This window comes from Arvicola amphibius, chromosome 14 (assembly GCF_903992535.2).
Source record: "Arvicola amphibius chromosome 14, mArvAmp1.2, whole genome shotgun sequence".
In the NCBI taxonomy this organism is placed as follows: domain Eukaryota; kingdom Metazoa; phylum Chordata; class Mammalia; order Rodentia; family Cricetidae; genus Arvicola; species Arvicola amphibius.
In genome coordinates, this window is record NC_052060.1 from 51,559,074 (window position 1) to 51,580,983 (window position 21,910).

The following is a 21,910-nucleotide window of genomic DNA, read 5'->3' on the forward strand; positions in this document are numbered from 1 at the left end:
AAGGTAAGGTTGAAAAAACAAGAGAGATTTAGACATCTCCCCAGCCCCTGCTGTGTTGGTATCGCATTATTTTTGGAATGTGTCATAGCTCAGCTTTCGTTGCCCGTGATTTGAGAGCCTATTAGACAAAGCCACAGTTTATGTTGTGAGACAGAACTGCATGGGGTTTAGGACTAGATTGCTTTACAGCAAATTGTCTTGAAAAGCTGATATCACGGAAGGACTCGGTTCTTTAATTCATACTTCTGTGTGCTTTGAAATTCAGGGGCCATTCCAACGGTGGGTCACAAGACCTGGCTTGACACCCGAGAGTAACCTCATCCTGATTCTCCCAGTTCCCTCTTCAGAAGTTCAAACTTACCCGGCTCTTTACTCTTGGTCCGTACTTGCGGTGGAGAGAGTTCCTAATGCTTAGAACCCATGTCCACATTTTGTTTGTTAATTTTATTATTTATGTGTACGGGCATTTTGCCTGCTCCATGTGTGTCTGGGGCCCATGGAGGCTTGAAGAGGGTGTTGGAATGCCCTGGAATTAGATTTACAGACAGTTGTGAGGGGCCATGTGGATGCTAGGAATTGAACCAAGCTCCTCTGGGGGAGCAGCCAGTGCTCTTAACCAGAGAAACATCTTTCCACACTTCTAAAATAGGACACAAAGGCGACCTGTAGAAGAAACAAAATCTGTTCTTTGTAACACAGTGTGAGAATGGTAGCCAGAAATGGTGTGTAACCTTCCGGAAGGACTTCAGCGCGCAGACATGTGATTCTGTTTCCAGTTTATGTTGCCTTTGGAGCAGGTCTTTTGCTTTACAGTCTGGCTTCCAGCAGCTAATTTATGCGTAAGGTTTTCCGGCTCTTCTTCTGTCCCCACCCCCACCATGTGTAGAAGCTCAGAGATTAGGTAGATTTTCAAGTTAATCATTATTTCAATTTAAAATTAAAATAAGGCGCTCAAGCAGTACTCTAGTAGTTTATGCTCTGAAAGGTGCAGAAAACAGGTGCATACAGACCGCTGGTTTTGCCAGGCCATGGTGGTGCACGCCTTTAATCCCTGGAGGCAGAGACAGGTGGCTCCCTGAGTTCCAGGCCAGCACGGTCTACAGAGTGAGTTCCACGACAGCCAGGGCTACACAGAGAAACCCTGTCTCAAAGACTGCTGCTTTTAGCAGTGATTCTTACTTGTATAAAAGTTTAAGGAAGATTTCCTGAACTAGGCAGAGGCTCAGCAGGTAAAGGCCGCAGACAGGATTTGATTCCTAGGACCCACATGATGGAGAGAGAAAACAAGCCTGTGACCTTCACGTGTGGACCGTGACACACAGATGCACACTCAGGACAGATAGCTAAATGTCTGTAGTGCAAAATAAAGATTTCCTGTGGCCTAAAAGCTCTCAGCAGTACATTTGGACTTCCGTGTTGTTTTTAATAAACCAGACAGGTAGCGGAGGCTGCTCCTGAACTCCTGATCCTGCTGTCTCTGCCTCCTAAGTCCTGACATTGCAGTGTGCAGCATTCTACCCTGTGATGATTGTGTTTCTGAGGGCTGGAGAGATGGCTCAGTGGTCCAGAAGACCCAAGTTCTGTTCCCAGCACCCATGTCTGGCTGCTCATCTCTGCCTGTGACTCTAGCTCCAGGGGAACTGGCACTTCTGTAGCTGCACTCATGTGCACGCATGGGCGCACACTCACATACACTCACACACACACACTCACACTCACTCACTTAAAAATAAGTCTTTTGGGCCTAGAGAGATGGTTCAACAGTTAAGAGCACTGGCTGCTCTTGTAGAGGGACCTGGTTTTGGTTCGGGCAACCACATGGTGACTTACAGCTATCTGTAAGTCCATTTCCAGGAGACCTAACATTCTTTTCAGGCCTCCATGGGCACCAGGCATTCACATAGTACACAGACATATATGTAGGCAAATGCCTGTACACATAATAAAATAATAACTAAAAAATTGTTTTAGAAAGTGGCATATTAAGAAGTATTTGTTTTGAGTCCTTTCCTTCTTCCTCATCTAAGAGACCAAGTGGACAGCGGCTGTTAAACCTGTACCCGCAGCCTGCCACACAGTCCCCCGTCTTAAGTTTTGTTTGCCTCTTTGCTACTAACTGTTTTTGCTTTTTCACTGCGAAAACAGTTTGAGATTTGTACAAAGAGGAGGTGTGACATGGACATGTGATCTTGTAGCTGCTCTGCACACTGCTGCCTCTGCTTCTCACCGTCATGGTCCGTCCACTGTAACTGAAGTGTTCATGCCTCAGTCAGCCTCTGAACGGAGGGCTGTATCCTGAATGTCCTTCCTTTGATGCACACGGCAGATCTTCACTTCTTTAGCCTTTAAAAATCTGTGATGGGGGTAAAATGTTTGATCAGCTTATTTTCTACTGTTTTAAATAGTACTTTGGTCTGTCTTAAGTTTATTTTGTCTTCAGGTTCAAAGGTATAAATTCTTACTATAGGACTTCATTATACTTAAATGGGCCTATATCAAAAGGACTATAATAAAGTTGGTTCCTTTACTATGGAAGCATTTCCCTTGATCTTATTTAACATTTGGCCTCTATTTTCTTTGTACTGCACATTTTAAACATACAGTTTAGCCTGAAATAACAAACATAATTTATCTGTGGGTTTTCCCCAGTAAATGGAGTCTATTTGTTAGTCAGGACCGTGACAGAGAGGTGATTTCTCGAGATTTTATGGTTGCCAGCCACCTGCATTCTCTGTTTTGATTATTATTTTATTTTATGCACATGGTATTTGCCTGCATGTATGTCTATGCACCATGTGTGTGTGTACCTACGTATGTTTTCACCATGTTTCTCGACGTGGTATGCTAGCCCTAACATGCTGTTCTCAGTATTGATGGCTCGGGACTTTAGTTAGGAGTTTGAAATGAGAATTGTCTTTCTAGCACTTTGCTTGGTTTTCCCCCTGTGTGGATCCTTTGGCAAGTAGGAACACTTTGTGTGGGTCTTTCTTTGAAGTAGGTTCAGGTTTTTGACCATGTTTCAGTTAGTACAGTAAGTCGTCTGAGTTCTCTAGATATCATTTGCCCATGTTGGTGGTGATGCTCTCCCATATGGAACCCAGCTCTCTGCTGTTGTCTTCTAGGTCACTTAGAGTACTCTCTGCAGATCCTTAATTCAAGCTTTTGAGGATTGTTCATGGCTCATTATTGTGAAATAGTTTTCTGTAACTGTTCCTTCAGCTCAGGGTGGCTGCTTCCTAAATAGTCTTTTGATTTGAAAGGATGGGTGACGACCCCTTATTCTCCTTAAATTCAGTCCCTTTCTCCTCCCTCCCTCCCTCCCTCCCTCCCTCCCTCCCTCCCTCCTTCCCTCCCCCCTTCTGAGACAGGCCCTTGTAGTCCAGACTGGCTTTGAATTGACTATGCAGCTAAGAGTGATCTTGAGTTCCTGACCCTCCTGTTCCCAGGGACTGGAACTGCACCTGTGAGCCAGCACACCAGGTTATTTGTGGTGTGGGAGATTGTAGCTGGACTCTCCCCCCACCCCCATCTCCTTAAATTTCTTGAGGTTTAGTTTTTCAAAAGAATCCAGTAGCTTAATCAGGGATTTTTTTTTCAATTTTTTTATCTATCTATCTATCTATCTATCTATCTATCTATCTATCTATCTATTTATCTATCTATCTATTTTTGAGATTAGTTTGGCTTCCTCTCCCTGGGTATGTATTGAACTTCCGAAGACTTAGTAATTAGAAGAGCCGGCAGTGGGTTCCTAACACGTACTTTTGAAGGTCCTGGTGAGCACTGTCTGTGGAACTTTTGTATGACTTTTAAAGTAGGCTTTATTTTACCTTTTTTATTATCTTATTACCTATTTTACCTAAAATAGACCTTATTTTACCTTTTTAATTTTTTTATTGTTTTGCCTGTTTTTACCTAAAACATGTTTTTTTCTTCCATCGCTGTATAATCAGTTAATTTGAGATCTCAGAAGCTGCATTTGAGGTGTTGCGATGACAGGTTGCCAAGTTCATGTGATGTATGCCATTACATGCATTATCCTCTCCGTAACGTGGCGTTTTGTTTCTAGGTCGTAGGCCTGTATCGATTGTGTGGTTCAGCAGCCGTCAAGAAAGAGCTTCGGGAGGCTTTTGAGAAGGATAGCAAAACTGTTGGTCTGTGTGAAAACCAGTATCCAGATATAAATGTAATAACAGGTAAAAAATAGATTTTATTTTGTGTTTATTCTGGAAGGACTACACCTGCAGGAGAGAAAGTGGAAATACGCTTTTATAACCTGCATTTGATTTGATTCTGTTCTGAAGTCTTCCTTTCCTTCCCCCATAGACTGCTGAGTCTTACTTTCTGAGGGGAGTTATTAAGATACGGCTCATTCTTAAACAGCCAGTGATGGGGGACATGCGACCTGGGCTACATTCAGCACAGCAGATCTGCGTCTTCGTGGGGAGAACTAAAATGGCTCAGGAGTTCAATTTGACTGGTGCTTAGGTGGAAAGGAAATGACCCATCTGATCAGAGAATTTAGATTGTTTAATAGGCGGAAGGGGTCCCGTCAAGATATTTGAGTAGGGGAGTGGGGTCATTGAAGGCTGTTTTGGGGGGATGTTAATTTGGGAACTGTGTGATGGGTTGAAGAGAAGGAAATCAAGGAAGGAACCATGGCGCTTTCCCAACTCTTCCAGTGCGGCTCGGGTGGGTGTGGGGAGTGAAATGGGGAGGTAGGGGGATGGAGGGCGCAAACAAGCATCCAAAGCCAAGCAAGATGAATGATTCTGAATCATGTACTGGTCATGTACTATCAGCAGAAATAAATGCGTTGGAGCGGGGATATTGTTTTAGCTGCAGAAATGTTGGGTAAGATTGCCCGTGAGGTTTTGAAGTAGGGGATGGGGATGGAGAGATCAAGTGGAGTGAGTTCTCATCTGCTGCCGAGGGAAAGTTGTAGTGAGGATCGAGGTGTTCCTTTCCTCTCCCCGAGACTAGGTCTCATTAAGTAACTCTGCAATCCTCCTGCCTCAGCCTTCCATGTGTTGGGGTTCTGGGTCAGCGCCACCGTGCCCAGTGTGCAGAGACATCTTTGTCCCGGTAGTGACGACAGCTGACCCGGTGTCTAGCACTGGAAACAGCACTAGCAGTTGTGGGGACTTGAATAATGGGAGCTTGTTGAGAGTGACTGACAAAAGGAATTCAATCCCGGGACTGTCCATAAAAGTTTAAAAGGACAGTTGGGTGATCTAAAACTTTGGAGGCAGACGAAGAAGGAAGAGCCTTGGAAAGTTTGGAGGAGACGGAAAGTTTGGGAAAGCAGAGCCAGGAGAGGTTCCAGACAGTGTGAGGCAGCATTGTGGTGTGGAGGCGGGTATTGTGAGGAGAACAGGAACGGTGTTTGAATTTGTGGTTGCTCCTCACCTTACCAATAATCTTCTGGGTCTGTTTTTCCACCTACAATTTCTTTACCTTTGAATTACTAACATTTGGGGGCCAGTGTAGAGGTGCATCCATTCCGCTCACCTGGTTTTCATAGTTGGCAGCTCCAGACCAGGCTTGTCTTCCCTCCCCTATGTGATCCCCTCCAACCCAAGACTTGAGAAGCAGACCCAGAAGTCAAAGCCTTCCATCCGTTGCTGCCTCAGTGGGTTCCTCTGGCCTCAGGGTGTTTTGATAGTTTTGTTTTCTATGCTTGATTGTCTTAACAGTTTTTTTCTTGATGTATTGATGTTTACCTCCCAATTTGTTTTCTTATTTTATACACGATTAAGTTTAGGTAAGCTTTTAAGAAAAATTCACTTACTGCTTACTGATATTGTACCTTGAAGTTTACTTTTAGCGTTGCAGGTTAGGGATAGTTGAGGTTCTGGCTCAGGATACTGAGTGGCTTATTTCTCTAGAGTGTTATGTAACCCTGATCTCCAGCTGTTCACTACTAAGAGAAGCAAACCAAAGTATTTCTCCTCTCTTATGACTATTTCATTATTTACTTTCTTTTGAAACTTTTTAAAGATGATTTATTTATTTTTATTTTACGGTGATTTGCCTGCATGTATGTCTGTGTGAGGGTTTTGGATCCCCTGGAGCTGGAGTTACAGATGATTGTGAGCCACCATGTGGGTGCTAGGAATTGAACCCAGGTCCTCTGGAAGAACAGCCAGTGCTCTTAACCTCTGAGCCATCTCTCCAGCCCCTCATTATGTTTTGAGACAGGGTCTCACTGTGTAGTTCTGGCTGACCTGGAACTTCCTATATAGATCATGCTGGCCTTAAACTCACAGAGATCCTCCCGCCTTCCCCTCCCATGCCTTCTCTACCTGGCTCGGATGAATTTTTTAACAAATCAGAAACTACGTTTTTTGTAAAGAGAGGCTTGTTACTTAAAAAAAGAGATAACATAATTTGTAAAATTAGCAAAGGATTCACTTTAAGAATTCATTAAAGGAAAATTGTATAGAGGTAGCTATTTCTAGGAAAGTATAAACTAAAAGTAATTTTTTGTCTCAGTAAAGCCTTAGCTTGGGAGTTAGAGTGCCACTGAGTATTTAGAGATGGAAGGTGTGATTTGAGTTGACTGTTTTGTTTAAGAAGGGACCTGGAGTCTGGATACTTGCAGTGTTTGTAGACGTGAATATAGGTTCGCGAAGGCCTGGTTTGTAACTTTCTTTTCTAAATAGGAGAGTCTGAAGCCACAAACTACATGGTTCTTGCCTCTGTTATTTGCACTATTCCATTTCAGTTAAACTATTTTACAAAAGAGTTTGGAGCTCCTTTCTTGATTAAAAAAATACAAAAAACAATGACATGATTTGTTTGAGAAACAGCGGTGGAATTGGGATAAATTACACATGGGGCCACCATGCCTCCAAAGAGAGAGTGCTGTGGGTTTGGGAATTAGCCAGTGGTGAAGTTGCCTTGTGTGTTTACTCTGCAAGAACTACATTTTTGCATAAACTTTGGAAAATAATAGCTAAGTGAGTCTAAACGCAGGAAAGGAACGAAATGCATGCGCTGTGTGTTCAGAAGCTAACGTGTCTTTAGTAGAGTGGAATGTGCTTTGTTTTAGAACAGGCACAGAACAGAGTGTGTGAAGTCTGTCTACTGAAATCTTTGGTACCTTCTTTCTGCTTATATTTTCCATCATTTTAAATGACTTTAACACGCAAACACCAAATTCCAAACACTAGATTCTTAGGTTTGTTATCCCAAGTGACTTCTTTATTGAGACGGAGCCCCACTAAATAGCTCCGACTGGCCTCCAACTTACAATCCTGCATTAGCCTCCCAAGTACCAGGTAGGATTCATGACACATGTGCCTCCTGGCCTGGTGCCAGGTGACCTTTTTGTCAACTTGACTTCAGTGAGTCACCCCTAAGATCCAGAGTCCGTTTATTGCTAAAATTTGGAATTGTTTTCGTTCCAGCTCTAGCCTTTTCTGTCCTTCAGGCCTCCTCCCTCATTTTCCAGTTGCTTTCCCCACTGACTTAGCCTCCTTTAATTTACGTGCGCCTGCTGCTTTCTCCTGAGTCCCCGCTGTTACAATGGTCTTTCCTATGGTTCATTATTTCAGCTACTTCCATCAAATGTCCTGAGTGTCCTTCCATGGCCCCTTTTTGTTTCTCCCGTCTGGCAAAGCTTCCACCCCTCAACGCCAGTAGTTAATCTTACATAACAGCTTTATTGAGGCATAATTGCCATAAAATAAAATAAAGCACATGTATTTAAAGCATGCAGCTGGTGTTTTCCCATGTGTATGCACCGTGAGACCATAGCCACAGTAAGTATCAAGGATACAAGTGTCCCCTTATGTCCTCCTTAGTCTCTTCTGCATGCACCATGCATCACCCCACTGCCCCCACTCTCAGGCGGCCTCAGATCTTCCTATTGCTATAAGTTGGTTCCATTCTCTAGAAGTTATATAATAGAACCATACAGGAGGGACTTCGCTTTTGCTTTTTATAAGCAAACAGAAGTACGTGGTTTTGTTTACTTGCAAAATTACTTTGAAATCCCCCCATGTCGTTTCAAGTGTCTATGCCAGACAGTGTTCCACTCTCTGGATGCAGTGGGTATGATGGTGTTGGTGCATCCAGTCATCTCTCGACCAACACTTGCCTGGTTCCCAGTATGGGTTGTTACCGGTAGAGCTGCTGTGACATTTATGTACCAGTTGTCGTCAGCATATGTATGTCTAGTGATGCCTAAGCCACACTGTCTTCTTGTTGAGGTTGTACAATGAGACTTGCATTTTCAAGTATTGTTATGGTTTGGATGGGAGATGTCCCTGAAGAAAGTGTGCAGGGATGGAGCTTGGGGTCATGACAGGGTCATGAGGGCTCTGACTCAGTGGATTAACCAGTTGGTGGATTTATAATCTGATACCATTATTGGAAGATGGTGGAAAGATGGAAAGCCTGGCCTGGTTGAAGGAACTATTTTATTCGTTTGTGACCTTCAAGGTTGCTCCTTGTCCCTGGTCTCTGTCTCCTGCTCTCAACGTCCCAGCAGCTAGAAGGTAGAAGGTAGAAGGTAGCTCCTTCTCCATACCCCTCCATTGTGCTGCTGCTTTCACAGACCTAGCCATGGAGCCAGCCACAAACTGAAACCTCCAAAACCATGAGCCGAGTTAAACTCGTCTTTAAAACATGACTTGTCTTAGGTCAGGCCTGCTGTTGCCTGCCTTTAATCCCAGCTCTCAGGAGGCAGAGGCAGGTGCATCTCTGTGAGTTCAGCGTCAGCCTGATCTGCATAGTGATTTCCAGGGCAGCCAGCTGTGTAGAGAGATTCAATGAAACAAACAGAAACAACAACCAAAAGTTTCTTGTTTCAGATATTTGTCACAGTGTTGGAAACTGATACAGGAACCAGCATGCCCAACTTTGCTGCTTCTCCTTTTTGTAGTCTAGGTCCTTTGTGTTCCGTTTAACTTTGCAGGAATCACTGTGGATAAATGAGGGCCTCCTGGGGCTGAGGCTGTGTCCAGCACCCAAAACCTAGGTTCAGTTCCTGACCCTAGCGCTGCCCCTGATGTGGGGGTTGGAGGAGTGGGGTGTGGGGTGGGGGCAGGGTAGGAAGTGGGGTGGAACTTTTTGGATCAGTTTATACATTTTGGTGACAGAGTAGATTGATTTTGTTTTACTTATTTGGTGACTATGGGGATCAAATCCAACGATCATACATGCTAGGCAAGCACTCTTTCGCTTGCTCCTGGCTGGGATTTTGTTAGGATCTGCATTGATTCTGTAATCAGTTTAGGGAGTGTTGTTATCTTCAGGTACATAAACACAGACTTTTTTTAAGCTCTCCTATAATTTTTTCAAGAGGAATTGTTAGTTTTCTAAGTAAAATTTCGTACCTTTTTTGTTTCCCGCAAGTATTTAATTCTTTTTGGTGCTAATGTGTTGGGATTGCTTCTTTCTCTTTTCCTTCCTTCCTTCCCTCCCTCCCTCCCTCTCTTCCTCTCTCTCTCTCCCTCCCTCTCTTCCCCCCCCCCCCTCTCTCCCACTCTTGTCCTTTCTCCCTCCCTCCACTGTGCTGCTTGTTCTCGGGTGTCTACAGATACATCACCCCTCTGATGCCCTTGTCTCCTCACACCACAGAGAAGGACGCTGCCTTCAGGGGCGAGCAGTGCCTTCTGCTTTGACCACTCAGTGAGTCTTCTCATCATCCCTGCTTCCCTGGGTGTGGGATACACATGATCTTCCCAACATCTTGAACTGATTCCATCCCTTCCTGTTTTCTCAGGAGTCTCTGCTTTCTTCCCTGGGGACTTCCCGAGCTGGTTCCAGCCCCTCTCTCCTGGGCCTTGGAGACCTTTCTGCTGTCTTCTTTCATGCCCATTCATCTAGCCAGCTGTCTGGCTCCGTCCTTTACCGCTTGCCAAGACAGCTGATGTCCTTTTCTCAGGGCTCTTCGCTTTGTGTCCTTATCTCTAACTGCCATTAGGTCATTGGCTCCTAGACCTTGCTACAGAAACCCTTTGCCATACACTCAGAAGAGGAATTTGTTTATAAATACATGCATGGGTCCTGGCAGGAGATCCTGATGCGGCGGGGCAGGAATGGGCTCCGCCCCCTGGCATTTGTGGCCATTCTTTTCTAACCAAGTTATTGTGTATCATTTGGTACCCCAGAGTCTGTCTTGAAGCAGCTTTTCCTTGTCCTCCTTGTCAATATGCACGCCTTTCTATTCATTCCCGAGAGCACCTTTTCTGACCACATGGGTCTTTTGTCATTCTTCCTTAGCTGTGTTTGAGAGAGTTCTTCCCTTTGGAGCTATTTCCTAGTCATCTCTTGACACGGTTTTTATGCTTCCCAACTCTCTCTCTCTCTCTCTCTCTCTCTCTCTCTCTCTCTCTCTCTCTCTCTCTCTCTCACACAAACACACGAGGAGACAGGGGCTCAGTTATCAGGCTGTCCTGGAATTTGCTGTGTCACAGAAGATGAGATGACCTTGAACTTCAGATCCTTACACCTTCCACAGTCAACTTTAAGTTGCTCATTCTCGGGTCCAGCTCTTTGCTCCTGGCTTCCTAAGCCTCCTAAGTTTTGTATGGAGCAAACTTACACACCCCATAGACACTCTGCCTACCTGCTAAAATGTACTTTCTTTTTGTGTCCCCTAATTTCAAGCAATATCACTAAGACTCCGTTGGATGGCGAAGTCCTAGACACGGCATAGAGGCAGGTTCTGCCTTCCCTTTTGCTGCTGAATTAAAATGTTTTTTTTTAAAATACACATACTATAGTCATATTCTTCAGACTTCTCTTAACTTTCACAGTGGCAAGTCTGATGCCTTCCATTCTTGACTTCTGTTTAATGTACTTGGTATAAGAAGTGATCCTTTTCCTTTTGAATGACAGCAGAACATTGGAGACTAACGATCTCATATATCTAAGATTCATGTGCAGACTTAGAGAGGAGATATGTTGATGTCCCTCCCTGATTTACAAAGGCTTTGGGCAGTTGGTGTCCCTTCAGTACCCACTAAAAGTTTAGAAGCTCAAAATTTGGGCAGTTGAATAGTTTACAACTAACATGCATTTGTCTTACTTTCTTAACTGCTTGCACGTGTGGAATCTTCTCAAGGGGGCAGAGTCAGGAGAGCTTATATATTAAGAACATCTTTCATCATGACTTAGCAAAACTATGGAAACTATGTCTGTACTTTAGCATGTTCCAAATAGTGTTAATTACTAAGGAAGCTTACATGAATGCAAATCACCAGTGTTTTTTGATAATACTTTTCATGTTGCTGTTTATATTGTTTTCAGAATGTCAAGTCGACTGCCATAGCGTTTGCATTTTCGAAGCGTTCCGTGTGCTTACTCCACTGCGGTGACCCATCAGGGCTGTGTCTGGTCTGTTTCCACAGGTGTCCTTAAGGACTATCTCAGAGAACTCCCTTCTCCGCTGATAACGAAGCAGCTGTACGAGGCTGTGTTAGACGCGATGGTGAAAAGCCCTCTGAAAATGCCACCAAATGGCTGTGAGCCCGAGTCCAGCGACTCCAAATTCACCGTCGGCCTGCTGAATTGCTTGCCGGATGTTGAGAAGGTGAGTGTACATGATCGACGTCTTTCCTGAGAGCTCGCATGAGCTCACGCTGAAGCTCCATCACCACACAGTTTCCTATGTTTCTGACATTTGTGCACTTGCGTTTAGGCTCTGCCTTTACCGCTTCTTGAATGTATCCAGAAATCAGTTTTGTGTTCTCTGTATGGCTTTAGCCCAAGCACGCATGTGTCTATGTGCCTTCTAAGTTCTGCTTTGAAGGTTTATTTTATTAGCTGGGCAGTGGTAATGCACACTTTTAATCCTAGCGCTTGAGAAGCAGAGGCAGGAGGATCTCCGTGAGTTCAAGTCCAGCTTGGTCTGCAAAGTGAGTTCCAGGACAGCCAGAGCTACAAAAAGAAAAAGAGAAAAAAAAAAGAAAGAAAGTGAAAGAAATTTCTAACAAATTAAAACTAAGGAACACTATATCTGTCTGTCCGTCTATCTGTCTATCATCTATTTGTCTGTCTGTCTGTCAATCACCTATCTGTCTGTCTGTCTGTCTATCTAAAAGGTTTATGTGTGTGTAAAGTGCCACTGTGTATGTATGTGCACCACGTGCTTGCATGGTACCTAAAGAGGCCAGAAGAGGGTGCCGATCCCCTGGGAGCTGTTTGACGTAAGTGCTGGGAACTGAACTCTGGTCCTCTGCCAAAGCAGCGAGCATTCTTTTTTTTTTTTTTTTTTTTTTTTTTTTTTTTTTTTTTTTTTTGGTTTCTCGAGACAGAGTTTCTCTGTGGCTTTGGAGCCTGTCCTGGAACTAGCTCTTGTAGACCAGGCTGGCCTCGAACTTACAGAGATCCGCCTGCCTCTGCCTCCTGCTGAATGCTGGGATTAAAGGCGTGCTCCACCACCGCCCGGCAGCAGCAAGCATTCTTAACCACTCAGCCATCTCTCCAGTTCCTTAATTAGCAGTTTCAAATTCACATTCATTGTTTTAATATAATTTATAAAGAAATTACACCTTATTTCTTGGAATGCTGATAAAATATACTACTACAAAAAAAATCACTCCTTTCCTTAGGTGCTTAAAATTTATATAGTCTTTGAGTCTACTTCCTTAATTAACTTAAGGATTTAAAACAGTATTTTCTCAGGAAATATATACCCAAATATAAATATTTGATTTTTTGAGATAGGGCTTCTCTGTGTACCCTGGCTTTCCTGGAACTCTCTTTGTAGACCAGGCTGGACTCAAACTCAGAAATCCACCTGCCTCTGCCTCCCAAGTGCTGGGATTAAAAGGCGCACACTACCATGCCTAATTCAGAAAATACATTAAAAAAATTCTAACCAGCCGGGCGGTGGTGGTGCACGCCTTTAATCCCAGCACTCGGGAGGCAGAGGCAGGTGGATCTCTCTGTGAGTTCGAGACCAGCCTGATCTACAAGAGCTAGTTCCAGGACAGGCTCCAAAGCCACAGAGAAACCCTGTCTCGAAAAACCAAAAAAAAAAAAAAAAAAAAAAAATTCTAACCATTATTTTCCCCCTTTTTATAATTTTGTGTGTTTATATTTATTGGTTAAAAAGCATGGTGGGGAGGCGAGAAGCTTGGTGGCCTTTTTTAGTAGATCACCACAGTCCTGGCCCATTTCTAAGTCCAGGCTCCCTGGTGTGGCAGTCTAGTCCCCTTGTGCAAACCCCAGGGTCACTTCGAGGACAAAGGAGCGAGTTGATGCGAAATGTATTTTCCGAAGGGGGCCCATTGGAATTCAGAATATGTTGCTAGTCTTTTACGTGGCCGTCTAACCACTCAGTGGATTAAGTTATGTTTGAACATATTTATCAGGCAACCCTAAAGATGTTGCTAGATCACCTGAAGTTGGTGGCTTCGTACCACGAGGTGAATAAGATGACCTGCCAGAATCTGGCTGTGTGCTTTGGACCAGTGCTGCTCAATCAGAGGCAAGAGACTTCGACCCACAACAACAGAGTCTTTACAGATTCCGAAGAACTCGCCAGTGCTTTGGATTTTAAAAAACACATTGAAGTTCTTCATTACCTGCTCCAGCTCTGGCCAGGTAAAGGGGTCTCTGGACGTTTTCTTAGCAGCCACGGGAATGTACAGGTTAGCTGATGATTAAAATGCCAGGATATAATTGGGGGGAAAAGTCTAGGTTTTTGCTTTTTTTCAATACTGAAGAATTGACACTTGTTACTTATATTTTGCGTTTGCTGTTAACGTTGTAGACTTTTGAGCCATTGTACACATTTTGGGTGTAGTAAGTCCTGGATCGGGGTGCTAATTGGACCACATACAGTGAATGCTCTGACATTGGCAAGCTAAGTTTCTTGATGTCATGTGTCAATTAAGTACAAGGATGTCTTTAATGTGCAGCACAGTTTTTAGCACATGATACTCAATTATTTATTTTCTCTCCTGTATTTAATTTGTTCTGAAGCAAAAATCATTTTTCTTTTTGTAGTCTTAAGATTAATTTTATTTTAATTTATGTGATGTGCCTGTGTATATCAGAGTCTGAGAAGGCCAGAATAAAGGTTCCCTGAGGCAGAAGTTAAACAGACACTTGTGATCTGCCAGATGTGCGTCCTCCGGATGAACAGCAGATGCTCTTAACCACCAAGTCATCTCTCCAGCCCATGTCCAGTCTTTCCGACAGAATTATTGTACAAATGGTTATTTTTAAATTACCTCAGCTCCTGCTGGCAATTATCTTTGATGTTTTGGTCTTAAAAAATTGGGTTTGCATGGTACTGAGGAGATGAATCGGTGGTTCAAGCACTAGTCGTTCTTCCAGAGGACCCAGGTTCAACTCCCAGCCCCACAGGGTAGCTTACAACCGTCTGTAACTCCGGTACCAGGAAATCTGATAGCCTCTTTCTCACCTCTGTGGGCATGAGTGATTTGCATAGTGCATATTACATACATGCAGAAAAAAAACATACAGAGATAATAAAAATTCTTAAAATTTGTTTTTTACATTTTATTTTGTGCGTGGATGCGTGGGGCTATGAATGTGCGCCTGAGCTCTGAGGACAGCTTTTCTCCTTCCTCCTTGCGGGACCTCAGGTCCTCACCCTTGTGCAGTCAGCGCTTCCTCACGGAGCGGTCTTCCCAGCCCTCCCCAACCCTTCTCTGTGCCACACACACAGTTATGTGTATGTAAATTGGAATAGATTTATTATTGACTACCTTTTATTTTTCTAGAATTTATTTTATTTTGTATGTGTGCTTTGCTTGCATGTCTGTCTATGTATTGCCTATTTAAATTTTCATGGTGGCCAGAAGACGTCAGAGCCCCTGGAAATGGAGTTATAGACAGTTGGTAGCAGTCATGTGGGTGCTGGGGATCGAACCCATTTCCACTGCAGAAACAGCCAGTGCTCTTAACCTCTGAGCCATCTCTCCAGCCCATTGACTGTATTGTAATGATAAACAGCTGTATCAGGTCAGGTTCAGCATCGTATGCCAGAGACTTTCATTGCTGGTTGTAATCATAACCTTTTTCTATAGCCTGTTATTTTCCTTGAAAGTACCCTAGACAAAAGACGGAACCTGGCAGAGGATGAGGGGAAACAATAGTTTCCCCCTCTAAATTGCCTGTTCTGGCTCTTGGGAAAGGCGGACAGCGTGTCAGTAAGGTGCAGTTACTGCGTCTTTGACAACCGAGGTGTGGCGTAGAGAGCGCCAGAACTGTCCCGCGCATTCCGCGGAAGATGCACAGTTGACTACTCTTGACTACTCTTCTGGGGTTCTCCTCCACTATCAAAGAGTTTCCTTTAGCCTCTTCTGTTGTCTCTGTCTGTCTGCCTGTCTGCCTGCCTGCCTGTCTGTCTGTCTATCTATCTATCTATCTATCTATCTATCTATCTATCTATCTATCTATCTATCTATCTATCTATCTATCTATGGTTTTGCTACACATTTTGCTTTCTCTGTTGATCTTAACATTTGGGGCAAGAGGTAATTTACTTTGAGATTTCTGTTGGTAAAGTCCTGTCTTCAAAGTGAGAAGCCTGTTATGTTAGCCCCTGAAGGTAACGCTACCTTGCCCTCCGCTCACCCTGCCCATCTCTCTCTGCCAGCGGCTCTGCAGCTGGGTGAGCAAGGGTCCTGGCGCAGTAAAACATTTAGACTTTTATGGGACAGTCTTCTTTATATATGCTTTGTGTTTGGGGCTTTTAAAAAAAAGCAATGGGTTTGCGATTGGAAAGAATCCTGGAGGCTATTCTGGGTCCACCCTTATTTTCAGAGTAGGGACATAGATTTAAAGTTGTCGCTGTTCCACGTTCCTCATGATGAATACATTTGGGGCAGGTTTCCTGCTACTTAGTAGGCTTGTAGAATTTGTAAGGTCATTGGTGATATTTTCCTGCCCCATAGTCTTAGTTCCTGGCACTAGTGGTCACCTAATATAGTTCTCTTAAATAAAGGTGTTGTTTTCTAGCTGAAAGTAATCTAGGGAATTGGAATCTACAGGTATAAAATATAAGGAAAATGCTTTGAAGCCTTCCTAACACCCTTATTTGGCAGCATTTTCTTCATTCCGTTGAAAACAGGCAGTCGGTAGCAGCATAGAAAGGCAGACCTTCAGGGTTAAGATTAGCCATTTTCCTTACAAATTTGTAGGAAAGCATCCCAGTATCAATAGTCTAAGAAGACATCCACATTGATGTTTCAGAAGTTGAATTTTTAGAATAATGTAAAGATTTAATTGGTTTCTTGAGTGGTCTCCAAAGAAACTAAAAGTAGAGTTTCAGCAGAGTCCTGACTGAGCAGGAGAAATGTGGGTTTTTCTCCAGATTGCCAGTGTGCTGTTGACTGCCTGGCAGAAACTTCAGGCCCAAGAGTGAGGACAGGAATAGCACAGAGGGTAATGGAAGAAAGTGAGGAAGCAGCGAGATAATAAGATCAGGCGCCTCTTGTGTCCTCCTCTGGTACCGGGCACAAATCTGTACACATCCATTCTTGCAGCCACAACATTCATACACAAAATAGATCTTTAAAAAATGTAATAAATAGGGGCTGGAGAGATGGCTCAGAGGTTAAGAGCATTGCCTGCTCTTCCAAAGGTCCTGAGTTCGGTTCCCAGCAACCACATGGTGACTCACAACCATCTCTAATGGGGTCTGGTGCCCTCTTCTGGCGTGCAGGCATACACACAGACAGAATATTGTATACATAATAAATAAATAAATAAATAAATAAATAAATAAATAAATATTGAAAAAATGTAATAAATAGAAATGTTAAAAACATACAGTGTACAGTTGCAAAAATAAAAGTTGAAATATGTAAAATATCTCTGTAAAACATTGGGAATATTATTTTAAGTGAAAGACTCAGATGTGTGTGCCGTTCTTGTTTTCTTTTGCAAACAAACCTTCATTCTGTGTTGCAAAATTGTTGTTATCATTGGCTTATGTCATCTTTTCTTAGTGAGGGAGCTCTAAGGGAGAGACAGAAGAGAATAAACGAGCAGAAAGAGATAGATAATGTGGTTATTTTTAAATAACTATGTCTTAGCATTTTACACAGTCTGTTTTCTATGCAGAAGAACCTTAGACAAATAAACGTTGTTCTCAATAAGCGATGTAAGTCTTGTTTTGTGTGAAGTCGCGTGTGTGTGTGTGTCATCTGCTGTATGACCGGTACAACACAGGATGGTAGAATGGAGCTTATCTCAGAAGAAGATGGTAGTCTAATCCAAAGAGCTCAGAAGAAGATGATAGTCTAATCCAAAGAGCTCAGAAGAAGATGATAGTCTAATCCAAAGATCTCAGAAGAAGATGATAGTCTAATCCAAAGAGCTCAGAAGAATATGATAGTCTAATCCAAAGAATGCTGTTTGAGGCTGTGAAATCTCTAACCAGAATTGGAAAATAAAATATCTGTGCTATTTCCAGGCAGAAAAAAAATGAAGACTATTAGTAGCTAATGCTGTGTAATCACTCAGGTAACAATGACCAAGTCTAATATTCATGCATTTTATCAAAGGGAAATTTGGGCTGCTTGATATTAATGACACACTGCTAACTGCAAAAAAGCCCACTAAGGTCAGAGCTAGAATGATCACTGTAGAAGCCTTTGCCTCAGCTAGACGTTTGTAGAGAAGGAACTTCTTGTTCCGTGCCCTTTACCCACCATGGCTTGTCCGCTTTTTGCTGTAGTTTTTAAGAGGAGCTATCAGCTTAGAATGACAGCTAGACAATTAACGTGCACAGAAAGTTGATCAGCGTTGCAAGTCTTATTGGGGAATGTCTTTATTTAGCATGAAGTAGTACCACTGAACGTTCTACTAGTCTCTATGCCTAATCTTGATTGCATCTGGTGGTAGAGAAATCACTGTAGGATGCTTTCAGTAGAACGCATGTCTCAAGTGCATGTTTGTAGTTGATTATTAAATGGCCTCTTTGTGTGCTCTGTCTGTCCCAGGCCGGTGGCCGTTACTAAAGTACATGTATTCATTTCTAGTGCAACGTTTAACTGTGAAAGAACCCACCGACAGTTTGTGCCTGGAGCAGTCATCTCTGCATTATCTGAGGCGAAAGAAAGAGCGGCCATGTGTATTGAATCTGAGCAGCACAGACTCGTCGGGGGTGCTGAGGCCACGGCAGGCCAGATTGGATAGTCCACTCAGCAATCGCTACGCAGGGGACTGGAGCAGCTGTGGGGAAAACTATGTTCTAAATACGAAAGAAAATCTCAAAGATTTGGATTATGATGATGTTCCCCTAGAAGATGGAGAAAATACAGATTACAGCAAAGTGGATGGAGCAGAGGTCACGCTTGAGCAGCGAATCCCCATGTCTAAATCATGCACATTTCAGACGTACTTGACAGTGGAGACCATTGAGTCTACAGTGCATCAGAAAGCTAACCTCAGAGATCTGCAAGAAAGTATCGATACCTTGATTGGCAATCTGGAACGTGAGCTCAACAAAAACAAGCTGAATATGAGTGTTTGAGATGGACGGACGGGCCATCCGGTGTTTGTGATGATGTCATTAGGTGTCAGGTCCATCCTCGGCCTCCTGTCTCGTTCCTCATGGTGTCTCTCTGTTTTGTTTTGTTTTTAAATGTTGAAACTGCAAGTTAATTCCTAATATGTTCATATGATTCACTTATAATCACTATTCATTAATACATTTATTTTGGTTGTGAACTGTTTTAGGGTAAAGGTAACTTTGGGGACATTTTAATAAACCTTGCAGGTTGGATGGAGGAAACTTGGAGGTGTTTTTAAGGGTCCGGGACGTTATTACCCCTGCACGGCCTCGGTGCATTGTGAACTGCTCTTCTGTAGGTGGGGACAGATGTCCCCTGCAGAGGACACTGCAACTGGCCCAGCTGATTTGCAGTCAGAGCCCTTGTGCAATGTCATTTGGTCACATTTCATTTGCAATACGAATGCTGCTATAAGAAAACTTTTTATAAATGTAAAATTATACAGATATTAATGTATTTTGTATTAACATTCAGTAATTATTTAAGCTTATAAAATTAAGTATTTTTATGATTCTGAGGATATGTATATATTTATATAAGTGCACTGTATATTTAGGGAAGGGGTTGACTGTAGAATTCCATGTATTTTAAAAACTATGTGTCATGAGGCCAAATTTATTAGCTTAAAAAATGTGTTCTTCAGGGAAAGATTTAAGTTAAAAGCTAAGTTACGGAAGAACCACTTGAATAGAAGCACAGCAGAGACATGTGCATAGAAATGGCAGCCCCCATTCTGCTGCATGCATCCCCAGAAAAGTCATGCTTCCAGTTGAGCCCTTCAGCCCCTGACTGGGCCCAGTGACCTGCACTCGTGACTTAAGGAAACTTCACCTGCTCTGTGCCTTTTTGTTTTCTGTGAGGCTCTAAGTATTTGTTTGTAGCAGTACACTTAAAACCCTGACTTCATAATTACCCTTGTTTCTAAAGAAGTCATCTTGCCAGAATGCTACATGGTACAGTTTTTTTTTTTTTTTTTTTTTTTTTTTTAAGTTAACTTATTTTGGCTAAGAACATCTATGGGTAGTTGTTACAGAAATCACAGTGGTGTTTGACAAATGTAAATTTAGAAGGCTTTTAAAAATTAGATTGTGTATAAAAACTTATGCTTACAGAATGTGTAGTTTTACAAGTGTGTGCAACTCGAGTTGCCGAGTTTAAAGTGTGACATGTGACAGCTATGCCAAAACTGGTTTCTTAATGTTTTTCTAAATATTAAAGTCTTTAATGTAACAGCCATTCTTATGTAATACACGTAACATCCAGGTATTTAATTTTAAAGCCACTAGTATAAAGAAAATAACTATTTTTATATGAGACTTTCATTTTTTTTAAAGCTTGTAACAAATCCCAGAGACTGTAACAGGTGTGCGTCATGGTAAACAGTGTTTTAAATGTTTTGTAAGGACGGTGTCTCTGTTCTCTTCCCTTTGTGTCATGAACATTATAGAAATTAAGGAAGTGGCTCCAATTAAAATATTGTAACAGTGCCAGGCTGTTATAGCTGATTTTAAGGATCATAGTTTTTTAATTTTTATTTTATGTGCATTGATGTTTTGCCGTGGGTGTCGGGTCCCCTGGAGCAGGAGTTGCAGACACTTGTGAGCTGCCATGTGGGTGCTGGGGATTGAACCCTGGTCCTCTGGTAGAGCAGTCAGTGCTCTTAACCCCAGAGCCGTCTCTCCAGTCCTGTCATGTTCTTATTTCTCTGTGTAACCCTTGCTGGACTGGAACTGTCTGTGGAGCCAGGCTGGCCTCTGCCTCTGCCTCTGCCTCTGCAGTGCTGGGACTAAAGGCGTGAGCCATCACCGTCTGGCTCACCTTTGTATTCTTAAGTGAGTTATCCGTAGACATATTTGAAATTGATTGATATGTTCAAAATTGGAGTTTTCTGGAGTCTGAAATACTTCAAGGCCTGTTCTTATTTTATTTTTAATGAGAATAGTTCTTGATCAGTCTTTGTGGCTTGATTATTTGATTATGTTAATGTTAGACATTTTTTTGTCTAATCACTGTCAGAACCAAAGCCTTTTTTTATTGCTCCACTGCTTCCAGAATCACCACGTGTATGTGCCTTTACATAAGCATTTTTTTAAAAAATTACACTCCGTATTTTAGTGTGGGGTGTGTGTGTGTGTGTGTGTGTGTGTGTGTGTGTGTGTGTGTGGTGTGTGGTGTGTTTGGGGCGGAGAGACTGACACCTCACATAGCATGTGTATCGAAGCCGTAGAGATCAAACTCGGGCATAATGCATGGTGTGAGCATCTTACCCGCTGAACCTTCACAGCCCGGGGCAAGTCCTCACTGATTCGTGTTCAGATCCACATTCATCAGCTTCTGTCCAGTCATGGCAATCTCTAAGTGCTTTCTGTGAGAACCTGGGGGTCCTGCCTCTCCGGGTCTCATCAGGCTGTCCTTTCGTCCTTCTTTATCTGACTGGGCTTGCAGTCTCCTGTTGAAACTAGATTAGAACATTGAAGGCATTGCACATTAGGTGATAGTCTTTCCAGTTGTGCTGTAAGCTAAGACGGAAACATGGCCATTCAGACAAGAAGCAGCAATAGAGGCGGTGTGTGTGTGTGTGTGTGTGGGTGTGTGTAAATATAACCTTACAGAAAGAACTATGGCTATATTTTGAAGAGCCAAAAGAATCTGCTTGTAGGCTTTGTAAGTATACCTTAAGCAGTAGAGGGGAGTTGCCATAAAAAAAAAATCAAATGACCTGGCATGATGGCACATCCCTTTAACCTGAGCACTCAGGAGACAGAAACAGGTGAATCTCTGTGAGTTGGTAGCCAGTGTGTTCTACAAAGCAATACAGTCAGGTTACATAGACCTTGTCTAAAAGAAAAAAAACAAACAGAAAACAAAACAAAAAAACAAAAACAAAAAGGATTTCCTGTTAAAGTGGTCCTTAGATTGGATGATATTGGTAGCGGCTGCTGTCCAACGCTTGGTGAAGTCCTGTAAACAAGCAAGATGTGCTCCCCATGTTTGGTGCTGATGCTCAGCCACACAGACTTCACTGTACTCTCTGAGGATTGCTGCATCTCATGTGCAGTAGCTGTCCATGAAGAATGGTAGAATGTGTAGTTTTATCCTGGGGACCCTAAAGAAAATGAATTTGGAATTTATTTTCTGATCACAAAGTAATTTTATATTTATTTATTTTGTTTTTTTGAGAGAGGGTTTCTCTTTGTAACAGCCCTGGCTGTCCTGGAACTCTGTAGACTAGGCTGGCCTCTAACTCCCAGAGATCCACCTGCCTCTTCCTCCCGAGTGCTGGGATTAAAGGTGTGCACCACCACTGCCCAGCATGTAATTTTAGAATTTAAAACCATCATTTTCAGGCACATTGAAATGATAAAATTGAATTGCCCTTAAAACTAACAATTCCCCCA

The 21,910-nt window shown here is 42.8% G+C and overlaps 1 protein-coding gene across 2 annotated transcripts in view; it reads left to right on the plus strand.

Moving 5' to 3' along the window:
* Syde2 (synapse defective Rho GTPase homolog 2) overlaps window positions 1–20,023 on the plus strand; it is a 34,326-nt gene extending 14,303 nt beyond the window's left edge. For both annotated transcript variants that reach the window (XM_038311753.1, XM_042054176.1), the window contains exons 4-7: window positions 4,070–4,196; window positions 11,364–11,545; window positions 13,332–13,563; window positions 17,979–20,023. In XM_038311753.1, the coding sequence (XP_038167681.1) occupies window positions 4,070–4,196; window positions 11,364–11,545; window positions 13,332–13,563; window positions 17,979–18,472 (1,035 nt within the window). In that variant the 3' untranslated portion in view covers window positions 18,473–20,023. The remainder of the gene's footprint in view (window positions 1–4,069; window positions 4,197–11,363; window positions 11,546–13,331; window positions 13,564–17,978) is intronic.
* Window positions 20,024–21,910: the final 1,887 nt, after the last annotated feature.